The sequence below is a fragment of the Vulpes lagopus genome, chromosome 5 (genome assembly GCF_018345385.1).
Source record: "Vulpes lagopus strain Blue_001 chromosome 5, ASM1834538v1, whole genome shotgun sequence".
Lineage (NCBI taxonomy): Eukaryota > Metazoa > Chordata > Mammalia > Carnivora > Canidae > Vulpes > Vulpes lagopus.
The window spans coordinates 95103911-95130790 of NC_054828.1; the positions used below are offsets into that span (position 1 = coordinate 95103911).

The 26880-nt window shown below is 42.4% G+C and overlaps 1 protein-coding gene across 6 annotated transcripts in view; it reads right to left on the bottom strand.

The window, feature by feature from the left end:
- The window catches only part of REEP1 (receptor accessory protein 1), a 101028-nt gene that overhangs the window by 18442 nt on the left and 55706 nt on the right, over positions 1-26880 (bottom strand). For 4 of the 6 annotated variants that reach the window (XM_041756341.1, XM_041756336.1, XM_041756339.1 and 1 more), the window contains exons 3-6: positions 23269-23345; positions 15894-16014; positions 12911-13024; positions 3677-3829 (exon numbers count right to left, since the gene is read on the bottom strand). In XM_041756341.1, the coding sequence (XP_041612275.1) occupies positions 3677-3829; positions 12911-13024; positions 15894-16014; positions 23269-23345 (465 nt within the window). The remainder of the gene's footprint in view (positions 1-3676; positions 3830-12910; positions 13025-15893; positions 16015-23268; positions 23346-26880) is intronic. The other 2 variants (XM_041756338.1, XM_041756340.1) reach the window with 2 other exon arrangements.

Here is a 26880-nt window from a genome sequence, read left to right on the forward strand (position 1 = left end):
TGGCATGGACTGGACAACTTAGCTGAACTGAGTGTTCCATTCAGAAACCATTAAGAACCACCTGAAGAAGAAATGTGAGTCCAGGTTGTCTGAAACACATTCCACTGACACCTCTGGTAAGATCAAGAAAGTGACAGCATTTCGGGGATCCATGGCTGGCGCAGCGGTTTAGCGCCTGCCTTTGGCCCAGGGCGCGATCCTGGAGACTCGGGATTGAATCCCACGTCGGGCTCCCGGTGCATGGAGCCTGCTTCTCCCTCTGCCTGTGTCTCTGCCTCTCTCTCTCTCTGTGTGACTATCATAAATAAATAAATAAATAATAAATAAATAAATAAATAAATAAATAAAGTGACAGCATTTCTGAGTGGGTATCAGCAGCACAGATGAAAATCCCAGAGACAATAGCTCTGTATCACCAGTGCTCTGGAAGGCAGAGAGTGATACAGCATGGTCAAATGGCTACTGATGAGCTCCACTGCAAAGTGATTCTGAAGAGTCAGACACAGAAAGTCAAGAACTGATGTTAGGATGACCTCAGTTTATTGCACTTATATGTTCCCTTTAATGTATGTACAAAAGTGATGCATAAAGATTCTATGTCTACACAATTCTAAAGGAGTCCTTTCAATAAGTAGAAGTAAACATTCTAAGTGCAAAAGCATTATGTTCTAATTTAATTGGCAATATTTTCTTCCTTAGTGGTATAGAGGATAACAATGTATCTTAGAAACCACAGCACTTTAGATTCAATGGAATATGCTTGCACTTCCAGGGAAGTTTTCTCTGACCATCTCTGCTCCCTGACATATGCTCTCAGTACAGTCTGTATTTCTTTGTAGCACTTCACACGATTGTATTTAACTTTAATGTTGTTTGTTGGTTTGTCTTTCCCCCTGGATTGCTTGTTTTATTTACTAGTGCAGCCTTGGTGTCTGCCACTCTATCTGATATATGCTGGGGGTCAAGGAGTTGAATAAATGAACTGGTGGCCATTTCCTGAGCAATCTCTTCAGTAAAGTGCCACAACCAGAAATCCGTACCTCCACCCCAGTGTACCGGCCAGGGGCCCAGACCTGAAGGAGTATCTTGTTGAGCAGGAACTTGAGCTCTGCCTTCAAGGAGTGTATGAGAAATGCCAGAGAGTTGAAGGGTGCCAAGGACAGAGAGTGCACATCTGAGAGGCCAGGCATACACAGGAAACTACATATGACCTAGCCTGGGAGGACGTGGGTAGGTGAAGATGGGGACCAGGTGGAAAAAGAAGTGTATTTCTTAGTCACCTGTCACTCAGAGCTGCCACTTCATTCCATGACAGAGGAGGTCTTTGCAGTTTTGTCTGCTAAGGAGATGGGAGTGTCAATTATACCATGTTAATGGACAAATGAACACATCTTTGAAAGTGCCTGCCAGAAGGTCACAGGTTTCTTTTAAATCAGCTGGACCAATGGAAGACAGGGACAGGAGTGAGACCTACTCTTCACTGCACGCTCTCTTTTGTGCTTTTAGAATTGTATACCATAAACGTATATTACCTTTAAGAAATCATTACCGTTTCATTTTTACAAACACAGCACTTTCCCAAGATCACCTTGAGGATCCCATTTTGTAAATACAGGGCTTGCATGATGCTGAAAAATGCCATCTAGATCAAAAAAGAATGACATGGAAACTATTTTAAATAATAATAATAATAGGGACACCTGGGTGGCTCAGTGGTTGAACATCTGCCTTTGGCTCAGGACGTTGATCCCAGGGTCCTGGGATCAAGTCCTGTATCGGGCTCCCCACAAGGAGCCTGCTTCTCCCTCCGCCTATGTTGCTGCCTCTCTCTCTGTGTCTCTCATGAATAAATAAAATCTTAAAAATAATAATAATAATAATAAACAAATGAGAAAAGAGAAGGAAGAGGCAGCATATTTAGTCACTGTCCACTCAGAGAGCCTAGTCTCAACTCTGCTATGAAGGGCCTTGACTAAGTCGCCTTGGTCTTTCTCAGCCTTGCAAATTAAAGTATTTGAACAAGATTCCCTTCCAAGTGGAAAATTCTGAGTTCAAGAATCTATGACCCTCTTCTGTGGCCCATTATCTGGCTCTGACTACAATACCAAAATAAGGGTTTCTAGAATTATTTGAAAATCTCTAGAATTAATGTTGGGTCTCCCATGGTAACTCTGACGGAGTAGTTTCCAGCGTGTGTGTGTGTGTTTAAATTCCTGCATTGATGTCCTCCCCAGCCAACACTCAGCTTGGAATGTGAGACATAAGAAAAGCTAAAAATGCTGGGGCCCTTTCATGAACCAAGGTCAGCCTACTTCAGGTACATCTGAGCCAGTCCCTGGGCCTGTCATACCACATGTCAGTACCATTCTTACCAGCCCACCTCTGGAAGACCCTCTCCATAGCCTATCATCATGGCATTGGAAGGGGAGATATACTCGGCCTTCCATGACAACAAATCTCTTACTTATAATCTGTTGTACTCTTTAGCTCTTCATTCCCTATGCTGTGATAAGTATGTCTGTCTAGTTTTGTTATTGTTGCTTGTTTACATGTTATTTAACAAACCCACCTCGCTGCTTTCTGTATACATCAACACAACATGTCCTGGTGGTTCTTCCAGGGGTGCTCCTAGAAGCCCCAGAAATCCCACAGAAGTGCCTTGGAACAAGGGAGGGTAATCCATTTCTGATTATTTAATCTTTTTTTTTTTCTAGCTAAAACTCAGAAAATTAGACTTCAAGAAATAAGCTGTACCTATCAATCTGAGATCTTTAATTTCTCCCTCAACTGGTAAGAAATGAGAAAGCCACTCAGCCAACACACACCAAATTCTATATGTTTTGATGTTTTTCTTTTCTAAAATTATTACTTTGTTTAAGTAAACTCTATCCCTAACGTGGTGGGGCTCAAACTCTCGACTCTGAGATCAAGAGTTACATGCTCTACTGACTGAGCCAGCCAAGTACTCCTTTTGATGTTTTTCTTAGGGGCGGGGGTATGTTCTTGGAAAATCCAGACCTTTAATAATCTGGTATTCCAAACAAAACAATTTACCACTAATAGGATGCCTGCCATTAGGGCCCACAGAGCCCAGATTCAGCATAGCAGCTAAGCTTGGCTGCAAGCACTTGATGAGGTCCTCTTTTCCAGAGGAACACACCAAGTCACAGGGGAAGGCTCCAGCAGAGCCTTCCCAGGTACCGAATGCCAAAACTAATGACAAAGAGAATAAAGACAGCAGGTTTTAGTGAGTCAAGCAATTGATAACAAAGCCACCAGCATAACCACATTTCCCACTGGTAATTCAAAAAGAGTTAATGCTTCCTTCTAGAAGGGTACCCACTCGCTAACAAAGTTAACCTCTATAGCTACACATGCTCCACATCAATGGCAAGCAGGATAATAATCATGCTGGATAAAGATGAGGGGCCTTGATTTTGACATAACATTAGATTAACAAACAAAGAAGAAAGAAAGACGATTTCTCCCAAAACAGCATCAATCATCAAATTCAACTCATTCTCCGGGCATTAAACAAAGAAAAACTCAAGTAAGTTAATCACATGTTAGATGCTACTGAATTAACACAAAAAAGAGGCTCTGGAAGGACACTGAAGTGGGACTGGCTCTGGGATTAACACACACATACACACACAGGTGTCGGTAGGAGAAACACCTGGTTCGGATCCAGACCACAGACTGGTGGGCAGAGATGGGGGCTGGCCTCTCTACCCGACTGGATCAGTTTGGAGTTAGTCACACCTCTCAGTGGGGTTACCTGCCCTTCTCTGAGGTCCAAAGAGGAGACAAAATGAAAGAGTCGAGCCACCTGACAAAGGGGAAAAGAAAAAAAAAAAGCCATGGGCACCAAGCCTATAAAACAGGGTTGAAGGGAGCCATGCTGTCTTTACCTAGGACACTCCTCACTCACTTGCTCACTCACTCACTCCTTTCTTCCTTCCTCCATTCGCAGTGGGTGCAGAGGGAGTGTTTACAAAGCTCTGTGTGAAGCCTCACAGGGGAACAAAGATGAATATGAAACACGATACCCAATTCCTACTCCCAAGGAGCTCACAGTCAGTGGCATCTGGACACAAATGCACACAAGGCAGCAAATGACAAAGATGACACAACGTGGGGCCGATCTTCAGAGGAGGGAGAGACGTCAGCCAGCTGCCCTCTCATCTGGGGGAGGTATCATGCAAGAGCTCAAACTTGAGTGAAGCCAGGGCTGCATCATCAAATAGAAAAGGGAAAATACTGTGGCTTGGCCTTCTGAGTCAAGCCTGCACCCTGGGGATAGGGTTTCGGGGTCACCAGGAAGGACTCTTCACACACAGCTGTCGTCTCTGTCCTCTTATGTAGAAGTCCACCACCGATTCCCAGATGTGAAACTTTGCCCCTTGTCCAAGCTTTCTCCGTGGAGAGCAAAGGCCCTGTGGGGAGGTTAATATGGTAGGGAATCCATCTTCCTGGGTGGGGAGGGACGTTGCTAACAGACTGTGAGAGGGAGAAAGGACTAGGGTGGGGGGGCAGGCATCCACAAGACAGATTTGTTTTGCTGTTAGTGAGCAGTGGAGCTATAGTTATATTTGCAAATATGCCCCCATTATCACATGTGATGAAGCTTTAAAGGAACTAGATCTTACGGTAACATGTATTTGTGATGCATACTCCTTCAACTTAGTGTGTACCACATCCTGCATTTATGTGTTGTCCCAGCCTTGCCTCAGGGCAAAGAAGGAACCTGCCTTGGTGCCCTGTGCTGGCTGCCTTTTGTATATTAATGCACTTTCTTAATTCCAAGGGACATCTGATGTAAAATGGTCACAAGAGCAAGCAGACAACCTTAGAAGTACCTGGGGCTAAAAAAAATAAAAAAAAAAAAAGAAGTACCTGGGGCTGTGACTGGCCCTAAAATTCTCTGAAGCAGACAATCATCTCTCAGGTACTAGGCCTGGCTTCTCAGGGCCTGGTGATGTAACCCAAGCACATAATGGTCAGGAAGTGTCAAGTGTCAGCCCAGCATGGGGTGATGGTGGTTTGGGGAGAGGGCCTGGGGTTGCTTGGAGTGATGCAGGGTACACAGGACTGGGAACCAGCAAGTTCACTCTGAACCCAACTTGACAACTAACAGCTGCATAACCCTGGGTGAGCCACTCAACTTCTGGGTCTCAGTGTCCACTCCTGTGAAGTAAGGGGTTACAAAGACGGCTTCTAAGGCTCCTGCCTGCTCTGGGACCCACAAGTTTGACATTCCTTCTCTCTTGGGGGAGGGCAGGTGCTCACAGTTACAAGCTGACCCCAGGGATCCACCCACCCAGGGGCTGAAAAGGAGGAGGAAACAACTGTATGGAAAGTCAGGCAGAGAGCAATGAGGGACCTGAACCTGAGGGCTGGAGGGTGGCCTTCCCAGGGAGACCCAGCACAGGCAAAGCGGACTGGGACCAGAGCACAGGCAGAACTAGGTACTGTCCTTACACTACCACATCACAGAGAAAAGAAGAGAAGAGAGTCTAGATCCACGTGAGAGGGAAACTCAGCTTCCTATCCGGAAGAGTCTGAACTGTAAATAGCTTCCCAAAGTCAGTATCTGGCATTTCTTTTATTCTGCTCAACAGAATAATGATCAGCCTCAGAGATCAAACCAACATACAGGAGAAGTGAGTAATAGGCAACCTTTATTAAGCATTTAGTATGACTTCTGCATTCTGTGTAGTCTTTAGGTACACCATCTCATGAGTGTTTTGTGACAGACACTATGATCATGTCCACTTTGCAGGTGAAGAAGCTGAAGTTCACAGGGGTGCAGCAGTAAGTGTGGGAGCCGTTTTTTTTTAAAAATGGAGATTATTTATATATTTTTTATTTATGAGAGAGAGAGAGAGAGGCAGAGACACAGGCAGAGGGAGAAGCAAGCTCCATGCTGGGAGCCCCACACGGGACTTGATCCCAGGACTCCAGGATCGTGCCCTGGGCCAAAGGCAGGCGCTAAACTGCTGAGCCACCCATGGATCCCCAGAGCTGGGGTTTTTAATCTACCTCTGCTTACCTCCAAAGCCCACCTGTGATGCTAAATGTTGCTCTATTAGCTGACACAGCTAAAAATATGCACGGCAGTCCTTCATTCCTTTAATATTGACTGAGCACCTACTAGGGATGCAGATAAGACATGAAATAACGATCACAGCAGACTGCCATGTGGGACCCAAGAAGCAGGAGAACAGTTCCACCTGGAATCAGAAGAGGTTTCCATGGAGAAGGTGGCATTTGACATTGAAAGGTGGACAGGATTTCAAACAGGTGGCAACAGGGGCAGATGAAGGACCAACAGGAGCTGAGGCAGGAAAAGAGAAAAGTCTAGAAATAGCACACAGAGTTGCTATTTCTAGAACAGCACAGAAGGTGGTGCTGTGACTGCAGTACAAGAGGAGCCAGAAAGGTAAGGAGAGACAAGACAAGGCTGAAAAGCTGGGATCACAGCTCAAACTGGATGAGAGAGGAGCAGTGAATACATGAGTGGCTACTGCACTAGTCCTAACTGAAAGGAAGGGGGTGGGGAAGAAGGCCTGGAAAAAGGGAAAGAATGGGCACAACTTGAAGAGTAAGTGAGAAGAGGAAGAACCTCAAAGATGACTGAGATCTGATGCCTGGAGGCCTGAGGGGGTGAATGGTTACTTCATTGTCATCAGACAGATGGGACACAAGACGAGGGGCAGATTCAGAGTTAGGAAACATTAACTGTGCCAAGGAAACAAGAGGAGGAGAAGTTCAGTGGAAGGCAGAGAAGCCGATCTGAGAACCAGGGCATCAGAGGACAGCTGAAGGTGAAGGAAAGGATGAAATGATCCTGGGAAGGAAAGGGGAATGAGGTGGGGCTCTGGAGAAATTCCACCCAACACTGCAGGGAGGGTGGTGGATGAGGGGAGAAGGAAGGGAGCAAGCAGGAGAGGAGAGTAAGGGAGGAGGAGGTGACCAAGAAGGTGCCACATTGCCACAGCCAAGAAACAGCTCTTTCTGCTCACAGGTAATCTTAAAAAATGCCTTCTCAGACCTCCTAGGTTCCACCAGGCTCCTTTCAGAGACCAGGTAAGCAGGTGGGCTTCTCTCTTCTCACTTAGACCCTTGATGCATCCAGCTACATATAACCTCCACAGGTAAACTTGGAACAGAAGGGGCAAGAGACATCTGTGCGAGCTCCCAGTTCTTCTTTATCGGCTGACTGGTGGCTCTGCAGCTTGTTTGTTTTCCTCTGCCTAAACATCTACCAGGTGCACAGAGGTGAGGTAGCCGTCCTGGTAGAAACACAGGAGAAAAGGAATCCAGAAAGATGGAGTGTTGCAGACAAAGGTGAACATGGCAGACCTGCACTGGCAGGAAGTCTTGGGTGATTCTGCATCAACAAGTTGCAGAAAGCTTAGCTTGGGTGCAAGTCAATTTGTTTGGGAGACGTAGAGGGTAGGCAATACTTCCAAACTTTTTCAGCAGGTTGTCCATAATAGTTTAGATAATCTTGGTGTGTAAAACTGTTTGCTGTAGTGAATTCTAAATATTAATTTTATGTCACACGCTCCTTGGCTAAAATGGAAGAAAGAAGGCTAACTTCACCTAACCTAGCACAATGGTTGGTTAATGTTCCTCAGCTACTTGGATGGAGGAGACACGAGGTGTGACTGTGAAGTGAGACACAGGGATGTGGAAGGGAAAGCAGTCTTTTCTTCTTCCTTGGAAATACTTTCTGAGCATGAGTCCATACAGGGAAGTTTTATAAAAGGGAAATGAATACCTTCCCTCTGATGAATTATAAACACATTGTTTACAACTAATCAGTACACAATAGGCAGCTAGAAAAACAACAAACCAAAGGCAAAGGCAAACAACTCCAGTCTGGCCAGAAGCCCCAAGTCACTAGTCTTACAAACTTCTGGGAATGAGCTTCTGATTCCAAAAATAGTTTCACAGTGGTTTGAAAGCAGAATTTATTTCAAGCAAGAAGTTTAGATAAAGCAGTGATGGATAAAAGATAAAGATAAGGAATTAAAGATAGAGGAATTTTTTTAAAACTATGCAAACTGTTTTGTAGAGTTTTATTTTTAAGGCAAAATTGAGTGGGAATTTAAATAATGAGTGGGAAAACACCAGGATTTGTCTCTCTGTGGCTTGTTCCCAGCTGTTAAAATGCTAGGGCTATAACCAAGGTTTGGCTATACTCTGGTGGGTGCTAACCACACCATAAGATAGAGTGCCTGAGTTTTGACTGGCAAATTGGGGAAATGGAGTCATGGTGTAAAAGTGGGGCTGGACCAGGGAAGAAGATGGAGAAAAGAAAGCGATACCATGGGTGACACTATAAGCTGCATTTCTATTTCCCTATTTTTGCTGATCAACCTCGCATACAGAGGCCCCAAAGTGCTGAGTGGGTAAAGGAGGGGTCCTGTCAAAGCTAGGGCACTGCAGGTGAAGGGGTGAAAATAAGGCAAAGATAACCCAAGAGGTTTCAGAGAGGACTTGGGCAGTGCTGCCAAAAAAAAAAAAAAAAAAACACCTCTGTGATGTTGGAATTGGAAATGTTCTGTATCTGTGCCAGCCACCTGCTATACTATGGCTGCTGAGTACTGGAAATGCAACTGGTATGACTGAGGAACTGAATTTTACACTAACTTACTTTTAACTAATTCATATAAATAACCACTTGAACAGAGCAGGACTAGAGAATCAAAAAAGTTTATTCTTCGGATCAATCAACAAGGTTTGATGAGTAGCTATGAGTGTAGAACACTAAACAAGTAGGTATTGTTAGGTTCTTTATTCTGTGTTTTTTTTTTTTTTCTAAGCAAGAAACAAAGGAAAAGAATCTAGAGACCCTCACCTCCAGAAGCTAACAATATAATAGGAAATATTAGATTTGAGGGAGAAAAGCCCATACACAATCTGGGGCAGAAGAATCCCAAATCCATAGAATGCCAACACTACTTGGAGCAGTGTATTAACCAGATGACTTTACCAATAATATTGCTTCCAGTGGAACTGTTCTAGGGATAGGATCTCTAGAGGGAGTAAAATAACATTATTTTCCAAATTATGAGACAAGTAAAAAGGTTGGTTTACCAGGCCTAAGAACTGGGCAGGTGCAAGAGACCTAATATATGCTTCCAAGCTCAAGAGCCATAGGGTGCCATGGACACTTCAGTTTTCAAACTTTTGATCAATTGTTTTTCTCACATGGTTTCTTTTGTGTGAGGATGTGCTTCACTTATTCTAGAGCATTATTTTTAAAAAGAGAGAGAGACTTCCAATTCTAGTCTTCGAAAAACTTTCCCGCTAGGTGGAATTACTGGCTAGGAAACATCCAATATCCAGGCGCAGAGCCAACTCGGAGACAAGGGACATTTAGACAGATGGTCCTAGAGAAGGGTGTCCTCAGGAAGGAGACAGAGCAGTTTTCATAGAAAGAAAAGATGCATCGACACTTCCAGAGAGAAGGATTAGACCTTGGGGAAAAGTGGGAGTGGGATGGAGGTTAGTAGGCCTGGGGAGGAATTTCCCATGTGTAATTGTGTTGTTTTTGTTTTTCTAGTTCTAAGATAAAACAACGTTAACATTAATAACAACTTACATTGGTACAATATGGCGCACAAAGTTTCTTCACTTTTCTTGATGATGCAAAAATCCTGCAAACCTTCAATTTTGGTTGTTGTTTTTTTGTTTTGTGTTGTTTTTAGGGACAGGGCTCAGGACTCAATGTTACAAGAAAATAAAGGATTAACTCAAAGTGTGGCTGCATTAGGTTGTACACCTGAAACTAACATAATTTTACATGTCGATTATACTTCAATTAAAAAAAAGAAAAGAAAAAATATAACCAAGAGATCTCTTAAATTCTATACTTCCCTTCTGGGAGGCTTTAAAGGATGGAAAAAAGAACAGAAGACAGGGGAGCAGTGACCCCTCATCCAAGCACCTGACCCCTAATATGTCTGAAGTAAGAGATAGTCTCTCAGTTGCCTCACACTCTCTTGTGGGTCCATTTAGCTAAATGCAGTAGATATTTAGAGTTAGAACCAATTTGTGAGTTGAGGGTGTTTTTTGGGAGGAGAGAGGCAAGGTACAAGAGTTGTAAAATGGAGCTATGAGTAGGGTGATCCTAATTCCTGGTTTGCTTGGGACAGGCCTCATACCTATTCCTGGTATAATTATTCCAGCACCCCTTTCACTCTCAGATGTTCTGGTTTGGACATTAAAGTATAGTCATGGGGGATTTGCCAGGATGCTGGGTTTTTTTCCCCCCTACAAAACTGCTCTATTCCCCCGGGGGAATCACCAAGGTTGTTCAGGGCTCGGCTGGGTGCAGTGCACTGTGCTAGGTTCTTTGGAGCATTACAGAGAGGGAGAAAAATTTGTATTCCCACCGTAGTATTCCCCAACTGGCATGAAGTTTTAAGGAAATGAAACACACACACACACCTCACTTTCTCATTCTCAAGGTTAATGCTTCTAAGAAGCTAAGTCTGCATTCCAGGAATGTAAGTGAAGTGCTCTAACCCTAATCACCTGGGCACTTCTGGTTCTGGATGGGGCCTGAGGCAATGACCTGTACAGAGCTGGCTGCTTAAGAATCATCTGGAGAACTTGTTAAAAATAGAGATTGGGCCTACTGCCTGAGATTCTGAATCAGCACATCTGAGAATCTATTAAAAAATGAAAACAAAGCTTCCCAGGTGGTTTGGACATGAAAGCCAGATTTGGACTCACTGGTGAGTCATTATCCCTTGACCCCTGCCTGAAGTGATCTGCTGTTGCTGTGGAAACCACTGATTTACCCCTCAGCCAGACTGGATTTTACTTCTTCCTTTTTTTTTTTTTTTTTAATACACATCTGTTTCAAAAATAGAGGGCATTATTTTTGGAAGAGAAGCTGTGTTTCTCTCTCAAGATATTTATATCAAGAGAGGGAAAGCAAAGCCCCCAAAAGGCAAAAAGTTTTCTCATTTGAAACCAGATTCAACAGGAAGCGGGCACCCCTCACTATTGTAGCACAACTAGAAAGAACTAATGAGCGGTTATTTCCTGAGGCAAAGTTTCAGACTGTCTAGAGCTTCCTTCATGTTTGGTTGTTGTAGGGTGCCTGGCTAGAGGCCTAGGCTCACAGGCTTCCCCGGGTGGTCTGAGGGGCTGGCGGTGGCTGGCCAAGATGGTATCAAGACTCTGGAGGCTCCAGCTTGAGGCAGACCTGGAAAAGGATGGCCCTAAAGAATTACTGTCAGAATAACATTTACACACATGCTGCTGTATGGCCAGGAGACCCACACTGAGCCACCCTGATATATCCCCATCTTCCTTCAGGCTTCAGAAGCAGAGGACATGGGGTGGAGAGAGGGGCAGAGAGGAGGTTTCTGTAGCTCTATGTTGCAAACTTCACCTGATGAATTAACAATTTAGCAATTTTGAGTTCTCTTATCTTTCACCTTAAAAATAAAAGCACAAAATGGTTACATCTCAAATAAAAGGATCTTGATATTCACTGCTCTTTGTAAATCCTGATACATCTCCTTGGGAGACCAAAGTGGAATGTCTCCTCTAAAGATACTCACTGGGATCTATCATTTTGCCAGCAGCTATTGGACTAAGGGGGACACCTCATTACAGTTCTGTATTATAGAAGGAGCTGGTCCTTCTATAATATGATTAGGAATCATTCCCTTTTGGTTTTCCTTCTCTCTCTCCCAGCCTTTGTATGTAGAACTCCTTGACTTCTGGTGGACAGTACTTTTCAAACAAACACTCAGCCCCAAGTGGTAAGTCTTTCTTCCAGAAATGCTCCTAATGTGCTTCTCTTGGTTCAGGACACAGAAACTCAGCTCGGTCCCCTGACCTAGCTGGCTGTGAACATGCTCCATCCCACCAACCACTCAGAGCTCATGGAGCACCAAGGTCAGTATCCTCTTCCAAAGCCTTTCACAACTCTGCCTCCCTTGCCCTCAGTCATCACCTAGGGACATAAGGCTTCCCTTTGATCATACAACTCACCTCCCAGACAGTTTGTCTGCCCAAACATTGGCATAACTGCCTCTCCTCCACCCCTTGCTGAATATAGACCCCTCCTCTACATTTGGGCTGAGGGTAAAGGATGTAAGCAGGAAACACAATTTACTGTTTTTTGCTGAATTTACTCCAGGGGGAAATACTACCAATTTAATATTTCAGGGCTGAGCACATAATGAGAAACTGAAGCAATAAGGTGAATGTGATGTGAGAAGAAGCTAGGAAGGACTACAGAGGACATGAATGGGGCTGGATGGAAAAGAGAAGGAAGTGATGTCTACATCACCATGTCCTGCACGACCAGTGTTTACTTCAAACCTCCTCCAGGTCTTGTTGCCACTGCTATACACATCCTCCTCCTCCGTGTCTGAACCACTCACCTCTTCTGGTACCCTGGGTTCCCCCACCCGGGTCTGCTGGAACACATGAGCGTGGGGCCACCCACTCACTCAGGTAGTCTCCCCACCTGATTATTTTGAGTTCAGGTGTCTTTCCCAGTGCACCCTGGGAAATTGCAGAGAAGAGCAATTCTTTCTCCCTTTTCTTTCCTCTTTCTCCCAAGTTTAAGCTTCAAGTAATTCAGAGGTTCTTAATCTGGGATATATAATGAGTTCCAGGAGCTCTGGGAACCTTTTAAATATTGCACACATTGTTTGTGCATATATGTATGTGTGTGCATGTGCACGATTTCCTGGGGGCAAGAGTCACCAATTTCTCCATCCAATTTTCAAAGGGAACCTCCCCCAAATGAAGAACCCCTGACTGGTCCTGAGACTGTCCTGTGCTAGTTGCATGGGTGACGAAGAAGCAGGGCAGGCTGGAGGGGAGATGCTCAAGTGGCTGTGGTGCTCAGGGTCCCGAACAGTACCTTGGAAGCAGCCATCACCGCTGCCGTGGCTGCCACATTCAAGCCCCGCTTCCCGAAGTGCACAAGGGCATCGTAACTTCGGTCTTTTGCTTGGACCAGGCAATCATCGATTTCCTGTTGAAGGTAAAACAGAGACACACTGAGTTGGAAGGCTCAAATAAATCTCTGTTCTTTCTCCCTCCAGAGCACTGGGCTTGGCAGCTTGCCCAATCATGGATTCGCACTGGGACTGAAAAGTCATAGGCACTTTGGGGGGTGTGTTTGAGGGGAAGGTAGCCAGGAGGAGGGGAAAAAACAGAAGAGATAGACGGAAGTGAAAGAGGAATTTTGAAAAAACAGCAACTTACTGATCCAAGAAGGTTTTTCCGAGCAATACCCTAGGATTGTTCCTAAAGTCCTCTAGCCTTCCAGGAAGGCTCCAAGGGTCCTGAATGTGGACCATCCTGCCATTCTACACACAGCCACTCTATAAGACAATGAAGGAACTGAAGGGGGAGAGAATGCCAAGAATGGAACATCTAACCTCAGACCTCAGACTGGCTGTCAGGTCTCGGCAAGTGTTTAGCCTTCTGCAAAATGAGGACTGTGACAGTACTTAACTCATGGAACACAGTGAGGATTACATGAGATCATTCCAGTAAAGCATCTAACACAGTGGCTAGTTTCAATAAGTGAGAAGCACTGCCACCTTCTTATCTCAAAGGGGTCAGGTCCTTGCAGCTCTGAAATTCTTCTATTCTGTAGCTTTTTCATACTATGTCCAAATACCTCCCCATGTAGGTATCAAGAGGGAGAAATGAGGACACAGAAAGAGATGAGTGCTATTTTTGTTGATAAGGGAGATCATTTTACAGATAATGAAATAAAAGCAAAATGAGAAGTCATCCAGAATCATCTCCAGGGTCAGGGGAAGGTTGGAAAGAGGGTTGAAGTCAAAAATAGTGGTTTACTTCAAATTTGCATCAACTCTGGCTTATTTTTTCATTTGTCTGATTTGGTTTGTTTTGTTGTCACCATTTTAGGAACAGCTGTTTTGGGGTGTCTGGGTGGCTCAGTTGGTAAAGGATCTGCCTTTGGCTCAGGTCATGATCCCAGGGTCCTGGAATCAAGTCCCACATCAGGCTCCCTGATCAGTAGGGAGTCTGCTTCTCCCTCTCCCTCTGCCGCTCCCCCTGTTCATGTTCTCTCTCTCTCTCTTTTAAAGAATAGCTGTTTTGTACATCATAGTAGCTCATTTCAGAGTTTAGTAATACAATGACACTTGGTCTTGGTCTCATTTGAAGTTCGGCATATCAGTGCATTTCCTTTTTGAGGAATCAAGTGGGACAGTCGACCCCCGTGCATTCCTTGTTTAAGGCTTCCACAGGAAGTCACCACACTAAGTTTTCATTGTGACCCGTGACTGACTCTGGTGGGATTCTTGGCAGCTCTTAAGAGCCAGTCTCCTTCACTTCAATGGAAATGACACTGATGGCTTCAGGGTAAACCCAGCATCTGGAGAAAGGTAAGTGCAAAGAGTAGGGATGTGACAACCAGGGCAAGAGAGAGATCCCATTCCTCAAAATCCACCCATCTGAGACAGCCAGTGCTGTATCCTAGTTCCTAAAAGAGTTCTCGGAAATGTCTGTAGTAATCTGCTCATCCAATTAATACCTTCCCCTAAAGCCTCCCCCTAGAAGTCCTAAGTACTCAACTTTCAGAAACAATAGAAATTTATATAAAAAGCCACCTCTGGTGCTCCTATTTTGTTAAGTGTCATATCCCAATCAGTTTAGAAGATCATGTAATCTGATTAATGGATTATATAATTTTGGACTCAATAATCCCACTTTTGGCAATTTAAGACAATAAGTCAAAAAAGAAGAAATGAATTTCTATGTACTGTGGTGTTCATGAATCACTATGAAGATCAAGTACAAATGGGTTATGTGCACACATGCTGAAGATCTTAGAATTTAAATATTGTGTTTATGTTAAGTATTTGTTTTTTTGGTATTTAGGGGTTTTTTTGGTATACTTAGGATTTTATTTCAAAGAAAGGTTTAAATAGACTGGTATGCATATAGAAAAGAAGTTATCAAAACAAATCAGTAAGACAGAGGTAATGCATTTATTATTGTACAAAATCTTAAAAAAAAAACCAATAGAACAATCTATTGAAAGTAAATACAGCAAATTAAGTTCAGCAGAGATGTTAAACAAAAAATCATTTTATACAGTTCTATTATCTTATAAGCAGCTTACAATTAAAATTATTTTCAAGAGATTTAATCCTTACTTGAATGCTTAGTTATTGCTGACCCTTTCCTGTGATTTTTCCCATCAATGACATGAGACAAATCTATTATTTTCATTGCAAAGATGTTTGGGAAGTACTTTGAAGCAAAATAAACACAAAAGGTAAATAGTAGGAAACAAATTATTATGACTATTCTCATTAGTACTTATCAACTGATAAGTACCAAAATAGCAGGGATTCCACTGGTAGGCATGTATTTATCACCGAACACTGCACAAGAGATGTCATATCTTCCAGTGTCTATCTGTAGCTATCTGGGTACAAGTTCAAGTCATTTAATCACTTTATGCTTCCACTTTCCTATGTTAAGTTTTAAAAGTATTTTTTAGTAGTCTATGAAAAAAACCCATTATCTATAAAAGGACAGGGGCTGAGCAGGACAAAAGGAAGAAAATTCAGTTTGGCGAGTTGAATTATGAGTGAATCTTTTGTTGCCTTTGTTTCAATTTATGGAAATGTTTTTCAATAAATAATGATACATAATATCTTCTTGAGGATTTCACCACTATTCCTAAACATGTCAGAAAAATAGATTAAAAAAAAAGATTAGAAGGAACAAATTGTTGGAGGCAGATAAGAGACGATCTAAGGTCTCCTACAATAAAACACTCTGTCTTTTTTACTTACTGCTTTTTAGATTTTTTACTTGCTAGGAGGAGTCAAAGGCTGAGCAGCATAAATTACCTTTTCTTTTGAAGACAGTGTGGGATGTACAAACTTCCTGTATAGGAGGCTGGAGCCTTTTGTGTAGGGAGACAGCAGCCAGGCTACAAACGCTATTTTTAGTTCATAATAGAATGGAAACCTGGAGAGAGATGAGAAAATACACATTCTGTTAGGGTCTCAGCAACACTGCCCGGGGCCTATGAAGGATGAGACCCAGCAACACAGACACCTCCCCTGCCTGCACATGGCTGCAGGCCCCAGGATCCCTCCTCTTTCCACCCATGGTGTATGTGTACACTTGTAAACACAGAGCAAAACCCCAGGGCCTCCTTTTTTCTTCTTCTTCTTCTTCTTTTCAGATTTTATTTTTTTAAGTAATCTTTACACCCAACATAGGGCTTGAAATCACATTCCCAAGATCAAGAGTCATATGCTTTACAGACTGAGCCAGCTAGGGGCACCCCCTACAAGGCTTCTTTTGAAAGCTGGGATGCCTGGGTGGTTCAGTGGTTGAGCTTCTGCCTTCTGCTCAGGGTGTGATCCTGGAGTCCCGGGATCAAGTCCCACATCGGGCTCCCTGCATAGAGCCTGCTTCTCCTTCTGCCTGTGTCTCTGCCTCTCTCTCTCTTTCTCTCATGAGTAAATAAATAAAATCTTAAAAAAAATTAAAAAAAGAAAGTTGGTTCTTATTTTCTTTTTTTTTTGTCAAAGCAAGCCAGGAATCCAGGTTCTCTTCAGCAATCACCCTACTGCCATGCCTAGCAGCCTCTGGGTCTTCCTACAGGGTTTTATTTTTTTAGGTTGGAGCCAGGGCTCCAGCCACAGCTGGTGGATTCAGAAAGCCATATCCCTCTGTGCCCTACATTCAGTCGCTTATTTTTCACTGGCAGCCGCGAAGGCATGAACCACTAGAGGATTTGTAACAGGGAGAAGCTGACAAAGAATCTCCAGATTGAGAATAAAAAGCCTCCCCTGCTTGGCTGCCTTTTTGGCCCCAGAAGAGTCAAGGACAGGAGCCAAACTCTAGCCAGCAAAGAGGATGCTACTCACCCTAATCAATTCTATGGCAGGTGAACAGAGGATGATCTTTTTGTTGTCAAAAGAAGAGTTCAGGGTACAGGTAACATATAATTCTGGAGTTGGGGGCAGCCCGGGTGGCTCAGCGGTTTAGCGCCACCTTCGGCCCAGGGCCTGATCCTGGAGACCAGGGATCCAGTCCCACGTCAGGCTCCCTGCATGGAGCCTACTTCTCCCTCTGCCTGTGTCTTTGCCTGTGTCTCTGCCTCTCTTTCTCTCTCTGTCTCTCATGAATGAATAAATAAAATTAAAAAAAAATCTGGAGTCGGAAATCCTGCACACTGTCCATTTAGTCATCACATATACATTTACCAGCACCAAGATGTGTCAGTGGTGAACAAAGCAAACCTGATCCTTGCTCTCTTGAAGCTTTCACTCTAGTGGGAAACAGATAAGGACTATCTTGCATCCTTGGAACTGATGGCTCAGTCACGAAAACAGAGATTGATCAAATAATCACAAATGATTCAGAACAGTAACCTGAGACAAATGCCATAATGGGCCTCTGTCGTGGTGCCTTTGTATGAATAAGAAAAAGTCAGCCCCTTCAACTGGATGCAGTCCTGCAGGTCCACAACTAGTGAACAGGGCTTCATTTGAATTTTAGCCCTACTTACCATCCTGGCCAGATATCTTGTGCTAGATACAACCTGTGGAACAATATTTGGCTGTCCTGATGTGTACTAATACTATGTTTTTTAATTTTCTGTATTCTGATGCTTTGATGTCTTGGGACCTTCCTGACTCTGGAGAGCCTGCCCCTCCTGGGTCAGCCCATTCCTAAAGGTAGGAAAACAACTCCTCCACAAGCAAGCCTCTCATAAACAAACCAAACAATCCACAGCCCTAACACCAATCACCTCCTTTAGGAGCTCTTGCAGTCTGGGCCATTCTCCAGCTGCTCTTATCACCCCAGGGCCAGGTACCAGCCACCAAGGGACAGCCCCTACACCCCAGAGCCCACGGAAAGTATTCAGACTAGCTAATCCTAAACATGTTTACCCTACCTTGCCTGTTCGTTCCATGGAAACCACAATATAGGTTCTTGCCCACACTTTCAACCTCTGCCTCTTGACTGACCTCACCACATGCAGTGTCTCCTGTTTCTAGGGACTGCGACTTTTTTTTTTCAAATTCTTGTATTCTTGTATTTTTCTTTCAAATTATTTTGTATTTCTTTTTTTTTTTAGAGCTACATTTTATTTATTTATTTATTTATTTATTTACTTACTTACTTACTTACTTACTTATTTACTTATTGGAGTTCAATTTGCCAACGTATAGCATAACACCCAGTGCTTATCCCACTATTTTGTATTTCAATAACAGGGCAGCATTTAAAGAAAAAAAGTGATTCCTGCTCAATTTACTGCCAATGAATAATAAGTAAGCAATTAAAATATTTTCTTTAGCAATATTTATTCTATGTGGGATCTGCAACTTTAATGAACTTCTTCCTTCATGACAGTCATTTCTGAGTCTATGAATATTACCATACTTGATGAAAACAAATCCTGAGTACGCTTAAAACAAGATGCCCTGAGGGAAAAGGACACCTGTGCTAGTCTGAAGAATCAAACAAGTAGATCCTTCCCACGCACCTGCCTCCCCGCCATAAAGCAGCTGAAAATAAAGAGCAATTTCCGGCAAGTCAGTTCAGAGCCTTCAACTCTCACACAGACTCCCAAAATCAGCAGCTCCACCCACTCTGCTTTCCTCAACGAGGTCCTGGATCTGCTGCCTTCTGCCTCTGGCAGGCTTTTCCCGAATATTCCCTCAGCAACTCCAGGATACTGTCACTTCAAGATTGTTTAATGTTTCACAGCCATAAGAGAGAAGAGGCCAAAGGAAGAGAGGTGTGATTCTTCCACATTTGAACCCTCCAGTGGTTAATAATGGAAGAAATTTTGTCTTGAAAACAACTATTTGCCAGCCCCGAGGGGAAAGCAAATGAATGTAGCAAGCTCAGGCATCAACACAGGATACACACAGAATCCCAAGGGGTCTGTCACACAGCAGCACTTTTGTTGCTTATGTAAAAGATGTGGTTTTTTTTTTTAAATAGGTAGTACATGCATATGGTTTTAAAAATTCAAATGTCCAAAAGAGTATATAACAGTCTCCCATCCCAGACCTTTAGTCTCTTTTCAAAAGCAAAAACATTTTCAGTAGTAGACTTGCGATGCCTAGAATATAAAATCATGTGGTTATACATGACTCCTTTAGCAATCCCCCATACACACATGGTAATATTCTATAATTTCTTTCCCACACCACACTTCTCCACCACACACATACACACACATACATACTCTCACACACACACTTAACAGTATACTTTGGGGATTATCTCAAACTGCCCCTGGAATCATCACCCCAAGACCAGGCCCTTGTCAGGTATCATAAGGGTCACTGGGCTCATTTGGCCACACAATTACCACCAACCAACTCATCTTCCATCTGACCTACCATCATCTCAGCCTTCACCCAAGAAGCAGAGAAGGATCCTGCTCATTCCTTGATGATAAGCTCTAGCATGTATTTGCCTCCCCAGGTGCAAGTAAACAGCACTGGGGTACATGGGGGAGGTGCAGGCTCCCACTCTTCTGATGTTATACCTTCACATTCCTGAGGGGTAAATGTTTCCTAAGAGGACCGGACAAGTGATTAAATTGTCAACATACATGCAATTAATGTGTACAGAAAATTTCTGGAAGAAAACACAAGTAACTTTTAACAGTCATATCTCTGGGGAGAGAGAATGAAGGCCCAAGAGAGGAGAGATTTACTAATTAGTGTATTGCTTCAATTTCATTGTGCCATGTGATACATTATTTTGTATATGTTAAAAAATTAAATGAAATTGCCTACAGAAATTGTGAAACAGGACACCATCCTATCTCTCCTGCGACCACAGACAATTGCTGTTTACATCAAGATAGAAAGTTAAGGGGCATTTGGGTGGCTCAGTTCGTAAACATCTGCCTTCAGGTTGGGTCATGATTCCAGGGTCCTGGGGTTGAGTTCTGAGTTGGGCTCCCTCATCAGTGAGGAATCTGCTTCTCCTTCTCCCTCTGCCTGCTGCTCTGCCTACTTGTGTGCATGCTCTCTCTCTCTCTCTCTCTCTGTCAAATAAATAAATAAAATCTTAAAATTAAAAAAAAAGGTAATTATGAAGAGAGAACTGCCCTAGGAGAGTGGTGGAAAGAGGGCAGTGGGGATGATCGAGGAGTTAGGAAGAGAATATAAAGGTGAGGGGCAATCTCCAATCCTGGAAGTGAACCAGAATTAAGGATGCTTCCCAGGAAGCCAGGAGGTGCTTCCAGGAAGAACAGAAGCTTCAATCTCTCTGTCTCTCTCCCCTCTTTCTCAATATAAAGAGAGTGCAGAGCTGCTGAGCTGGTGTCCATGTCCCTGCAAGGGAAAAAGGGCTCTGTCTGATCAGCCTGTTCTGTGCCATTCCCAGAGGAAGTGAGAAGACTTTGCCCTGTAATACCTGCAGGTTTGCAAAAAAAAAAAAAAAAAAAAAAAAAGAGAAAGAGAGAGAGAGAAAGCAGGCTGAGGGCATGACCAGACTGTGGACTAAAGCAGGCAGGGAAGGTTCCCAACCTCTTCCCTGCAGAAGATGGACAAGACCCTCACTTCCCATACATAAAACGCCTGGACAGCTCCCGCTAAAACCGGCCAGCAGAGGCCTCCACGTGGATTAGGAGAAGGAGGATTCTATCCGCCCCTGTGCACAAGCACCAGAATATCAGGTATCAGAGGCCCTCCTGTGGTGGGCAGAATTTTGATCCCATGACCTTCTCATTCTCATCCTGATGTTATTCCCACAAATATGTTCCCTTAACATGGCAAAAGGGATTATGAGAACATTATTGAGATGGTCAATCAGCTAACTTTAAAACAGGGAAATTATATTGGATTATTGGGGTAGACCTAAACTACTAACAGGATCCCTTAAAAGCAGACGCAGAGATCTTTCTCTGGCTGGTAGCAGACAGCAGATATTTGAAGCATGAGAAGGATCTGACATGCTATTGTTGGCTTGAAGATGAAGTAGGAAGTTCACGTCAAGGAAATGGGGACCTCAGTCCTACAGCCACAAGGAACTGAATTCTGCCAACAATCTAAAGGAACCTGAAGTGGAGTCTCCCCGCAGAGTCTCCAGATAAGAGCCCAGCCTGGCCCACGCTCTGATTTTGGCCTTATGGGTCCCCAAGCAGAGGACTCAGTTGATTCTACCTGGATTTCTGACCTGCAGAGACTGAAATAATAAATTTCTGTTGTTTTAAAGCACCTAAATTTGTGACAATTTGTTACAGCAGCAATGGAAAGCTAATTCATGTCCCAAAAATAAAAATCAAATAAACTCCAGAAATAGTTGATAAGCACTTATTAAGTATGAAACTCTGAAGTTCCAGGACTGGGTAAAAACATACTCCAGCTACGAGGGAGGGGTGCATCCATCATTAGACCTGATTTCCACTTAGCCAAAAGCAGTGAGATAGAAATGCCGATATCCCTGGGAAAGAGCTCATAAGACTAACTCTATTCCCTCATGACGTTCTCTAGAAGGGATAGGAGAAACAGGAGGGATAGGAGGAGGCCCCAGCACCACACACAGGACATTGTTCAGAAGGAACCTGCAGGACATGTAGTGCTGGCCGTGACATTTAACTGATTACACAGTCCTACTGGACCTGGCCTGTTTCCCTCATCTCCGTGGGGGCACGAGAGCCTCCCCAATGCAGCTCTGCACAATACAGGGCCTGACCCCTAGTGCCAGCCCCTGCAGCATGGGTTAAATGAGGGATGGCTCCACAGAGTTCCATCTCCACTCCTGGAGGCATCTGGAGACTTAGCCCCATCCTGAGTCTATTGTTTATTTGGGCACAGGGAAGTGCAGAATGGCACAAATACATTAAATTAGGTAACCCACATTTCTTCCCTACAGCTTGAGGCTACAATGGCTGAGACATCTATTTCTCCCAGTGGAGATAAAAGCTAGGCCCCTTCAGGGGGGAAATCTACATACTAAGGTCATTAAAACCACTGATACAAAACAGGATTCACAGAAGTGGTGTTCAGGTCTGGTCCTTGGCCTATGACACCCTGGAGGGTAAGTTCATACTGATCCTCTTTGGAGAAGGATTTTCTCCAAAATACATATATTTTTGTTATTGTCTCTGATGATAACTGACCATGGTAAAACATTCATACAACACAGAAAATGCAATATATCAATACATAGACCTAGTTTATGATTTTACTTGCTCCATTGCTATAATAGCTGCACCGTTGGTAAGGCAAAAAAAATTTCCATTGAAAGGGGATTTATTAAATAAATTATGGTCCATCTATACCATGAAATTCCATGTGGCCACTGAAAAAATAGGTAGATCTATTTATTCTTACCTGAAAGTATTTAAAACATAAATTTAATAAACAAAATTCAAACTGTTATGTATACTATAATACCACTGTTAAAAAAAAGAAAGAAAAAAGGGGCACTTGGGTGGTTCAGTTGGTTAAGTGTCACCTTTGGCTCAGGTCATGATCCCAGGATCCTGGGACTGAGCCCTGTAATAGGCTCCCTGCTCAGCAGGGAGTCTGCTTCTCCCTCTGCTCCCCCACTCTGCTCATGCTCGCTTGCTCTCTCTCTCCCTCTGATAAATAAAATCTTTTTTAAAAATGTGTGTATAGGGGGTCCCTGGTTGGCTTGGTGATTTGGCGCCTGCCTTCAGCCCGGGGCATGATCCTGGAGTCCCGGGATCCGGTCCCACATCAGGCTCCCTACATGGAGCTTGCTTCTCCCTCTGCCTGTCTCTGCCTCTCTCTCTCTCTCTCTCATGAATAAATTAAAAAAATAAAAATAAAAATGTGTGTATATATACACACATAAATATTTTTTAAAGTACATACAATTGTGAATAGTAGTTATGATGAGAGTGAATGGTGTTTCAGAGAAACTTAACCTTATTAGTTAAAGGAAAACTTGTGTGTATTGTTTCCTTCCTTTTTGTTTTTTGATATATTAATGATTCCTTACCAACTACATTGAGGAACTGCATTTATTTTGTCCATCATTATATCATTATACTATAAGAACAATATCTGCTCTTATAAGGTCATTGAACAAATATTTACTTGAAGAGCAATTTTATAGATTAACTTATTAAAACTATGCCAGTTAACATCTCTGAACTTGCTTCTCTGTTCTGAAGGTTTGGAACTGCTTCTAGACCTTTTCCACCTCTCCACTGACACTAGGAAACATCTTCCCTTGAAAAGTCCCAATTCCTGGAGTACTTACCAACAAAGGAAGATGTCGGTGAATGTCTCTGCTGTGGTGAAAAGGGCAAATATAATCCAGTACATCATCCATTTGACCTGTTGAAAGAGAAAGCAACAAAGCTAATAGGAAAGGTCAAGGATAAATGGCTGACTGCCTAACACTAAGAACAAGAGATTCAGACAGTGGATGCTGAGGCATGTGCAGGCAGCATATCCTTCATTTGTAACCCTTCCTCCCTATCCTTCCACTACTCGTGTCCATTTCCACTCCAGACCTTGGGGCTAGAGGCAAATACGCTGTTTCCACAAATGATCCAGATACAATGTCAAAGTAGATCCTGGGTGATCTTCTAGCCCTCAAGTGAACTAGGAGGACCTGTAGACCAGGAGTGACTCAGGATTCAGGTAGGTCATTTTACCAAGACTAATACCAGGTTAGTAAACTGTTCAGGTCTTAACAGAGATATATCTTGGAATGAACTTTAACCAGATCAGACTTTCAAGAATGAAATGGTGGTCACTTAAGAATGCTTTCCTGTAGAAAAGTCTCACAGTCCCTCACAGAAATTGGATCCGGCTGGCTCAGTCTGTAGAACATATGACTCTTGATCATGAGGTTGTGAATCTAAGTCCCACACTGGGTTAGATTACTTAAAAATAAAATCTTGGGGGACACCTGGGTGGCTCAGTGGTTGAGTGCCTCCCTTCGACTCAGGGCGTGATCCTGGAGTTCCAGGATCAAGTCCCACATAGGGCTCCCTGTGTGGAGCCTGCTTCTCCCTCTGCCTCTCTCTCTCTCTGTGTCTCTCATGAATAAATAAATAAAATATTTAAAAATAAATAAATAAATAAATAAATAAATAAATAAATAAAATGTGTCTCTCATGAATAAATAAATAAAATATTAATGAATGAATAAATAAATATAAAGTCTTGGGGTGCCTGAGCGGCTCAGTTGGTTGAGTGTCCAACTCTTGGTTTTTGCTCAGGTCATGATCTCCAGCCCCAGGGTCATGAGATTAAGCTCAGGGTTGGGCCCCATGCTCAGGGAGGAGTCTTCTTAGGATTCTCTCCCTCTCTCCTTCTCCTTCTGTCCCTCACCATCTATCCCTCACCTCTCTCTCTCAAAAAAATAAATCTTTAAAATAAATAAATAAAATCTTTTAAAAATATATGTAAAAGTCAATTGCTTTCCTATGTTTCTAGACAATTGGAACTTGAAATTAAAAAAAAACAATACCATTTACATTAGCAGTAAAAAAAAATTATTCTGGGATATATCTAACAAAACATGTAAAAGGTCTATGTAAGGAAAACTATAAACTCTGATGAAAGAAATCAAAAAAGATCTAAACAAATAGATAATCCATGTTCATGGATAGGAAGATTCAATATTGTCAACATATCAGTAATTTATTCCCAAATGAATCCTTATAGATTTGATAAAATCAAAATCAAAATGCAAGCAAATTCTTTTGTGGATGCCAACAAACTGATTCTAAAGTTTATATCAAAAGGTGAAAGACCAAGCCAACACAATACTGAAGAAGAATAAAGTTGTAGGCCTGACACTGACTTCAAGACTTACTACAAAGCTACAATAATTAAGACAGAGTTCATGCTAAGGGAATAAATAGATATATCCTTAGAATGGATGAACAGAAGGGGTGCCTGTGTGGCTCAGTCATTTTAAGTGTATGACTCTTGATTTTGGCTCAGGCCATGATATCAGGGTCCAGGGATCAAGCCTTGCATTAGGCTCTGCACTCAGTGGGGAATCTGCTCCAGATTCTCTCTCTCCATCTTCCTCTGCCCCTCCCCCTGCTTTATTAAATAAATACATCTTTTAAAAAAGGAAGAATAGACAAATAGAATACATAGCCCAGAAATAGGCCCCATAAGTACAGTTAACTGATCTCTGACAAAGAAGCAAAGGCAATTCAATGGAGAAAGGATAGTTTTTCAACAAACAGTGTTAGAATAACTGGAGATCACGTGAAATAAGTACATAGATAAGTAAGTAAATCAATAAATGAATAAGAAAATGAGTGAATGAATGAATGAATCCAGGCACTGCTCTTTTATCCTTTGCAGAAATTAACTCAAAATGATCACAGGCCTTAAAAGAATATGCAAAACTATAAAACTTCTAGAGGATTAACATGGCCTTGGACTTGGCAGTGAGTTTTTTTAACACAACAGCAATAGCATGACCCATGGAAGAAAAAAATTGGTAAGTTGGACTTCATTAAAATGAAAAACTTTTGCTCTATAAGACACTGTTAAGAGAATGAAAAGATAAGTTACAGAATGAGAGAAAATATTTCAATACTTATATATATCTAATAAATAACTCATACTCAAAATATAGAGAGAGCTCTTAAACTCAGTAATAAAAAATAAACAACCCAATTAAAAACTTGGCAAAAGATCCAAACAGACCCCTCACCAAAAATATACAGATATTTAACAATTTATCAACAAAGCTTTTTTTACAAAAGCTAATTTTTCTTTTGTTATCACTTAAGACATTCTAGGAAGACAACGGCATGTTCGATATTTTTCTTGAAAAAGTAAAACCATGTTAAAGAATCTACAGGAAAAAGTAGACATATTGAGTGAAGAGACTAGAGATTTCAAGAGAAAGAAGGAAACTCTTTTGAACCAAATGATATCCTAAAACTAAAAAACACAGTATTTGAAATTTTAAAAATTTTAAATATTAAAAAATTTTAAATTATTGAATGGATTTGAGCAGACTGGATACAATAAGAAAAATAAAATCTGTGAACTTGAAGACAAGACAATAAAGTCAGTAAGATGGAAGTCTATATTGGAAAAAAATGGAGACTCAATACCTGTGGAATAACATTAAGCAATCTAACATATACAGAATAGGAATTTCAGAGAAGAAGAAAAAGAATGGGACAGAAAAATTATTTGAATAATGACTGAAATTTTCCAGGATTTATCAAAATTAGCAAATCCACAGAACCAGGGGGCTCAGAAAACCTCAAACAAGATCAATACAATACAAATACAAGACAATCATACCCAGGGCAGCCTGGGTGGCTCAGCCTTTGGCCCAGAGCATGATCCTGGTGGACCCAGGATCGAGTCCCACGTCGGGTTCCCTGCGTGGAGCCTGCTTCTCCCTCTGCCTGTGTCTCTGCCTCTCTCTGTCTCCTCTCTGTATATTCTCATGAATAAATAAATAAAATCTTAAAAAAGAAAAAAGAAAACCATACCCAGGCACATCACAGTAAAACTGCCGGAAAAAAAGAAAAGAAAGAAAATCTTAAGAGCAAGGGGGAATAGACATATTACATTCAAGGGAATGACAAGAGATGACTTTCTATCAGAAATGATGAATACCAGAAGAAAATGGGTAACATATTTAAAATGTTGAAAGAAAAAAAAAATGTCAACCTAGAATTCTATTCCCAGCAAAAATATCTTTCAAAAAATAAAGGCAGTTCTGGTGAATGCCCATTGTCTTTGTAACTCTGAAACATGTGGCTCAACAGATTACTTAGAGGTCTTCTTTATTCAGAAAAACAAGACTGTCCCCTGCAAACCACCTTGTCTTCATTCATCAAAAGTAACTGCTATCTGAGAGACCACATGCTGC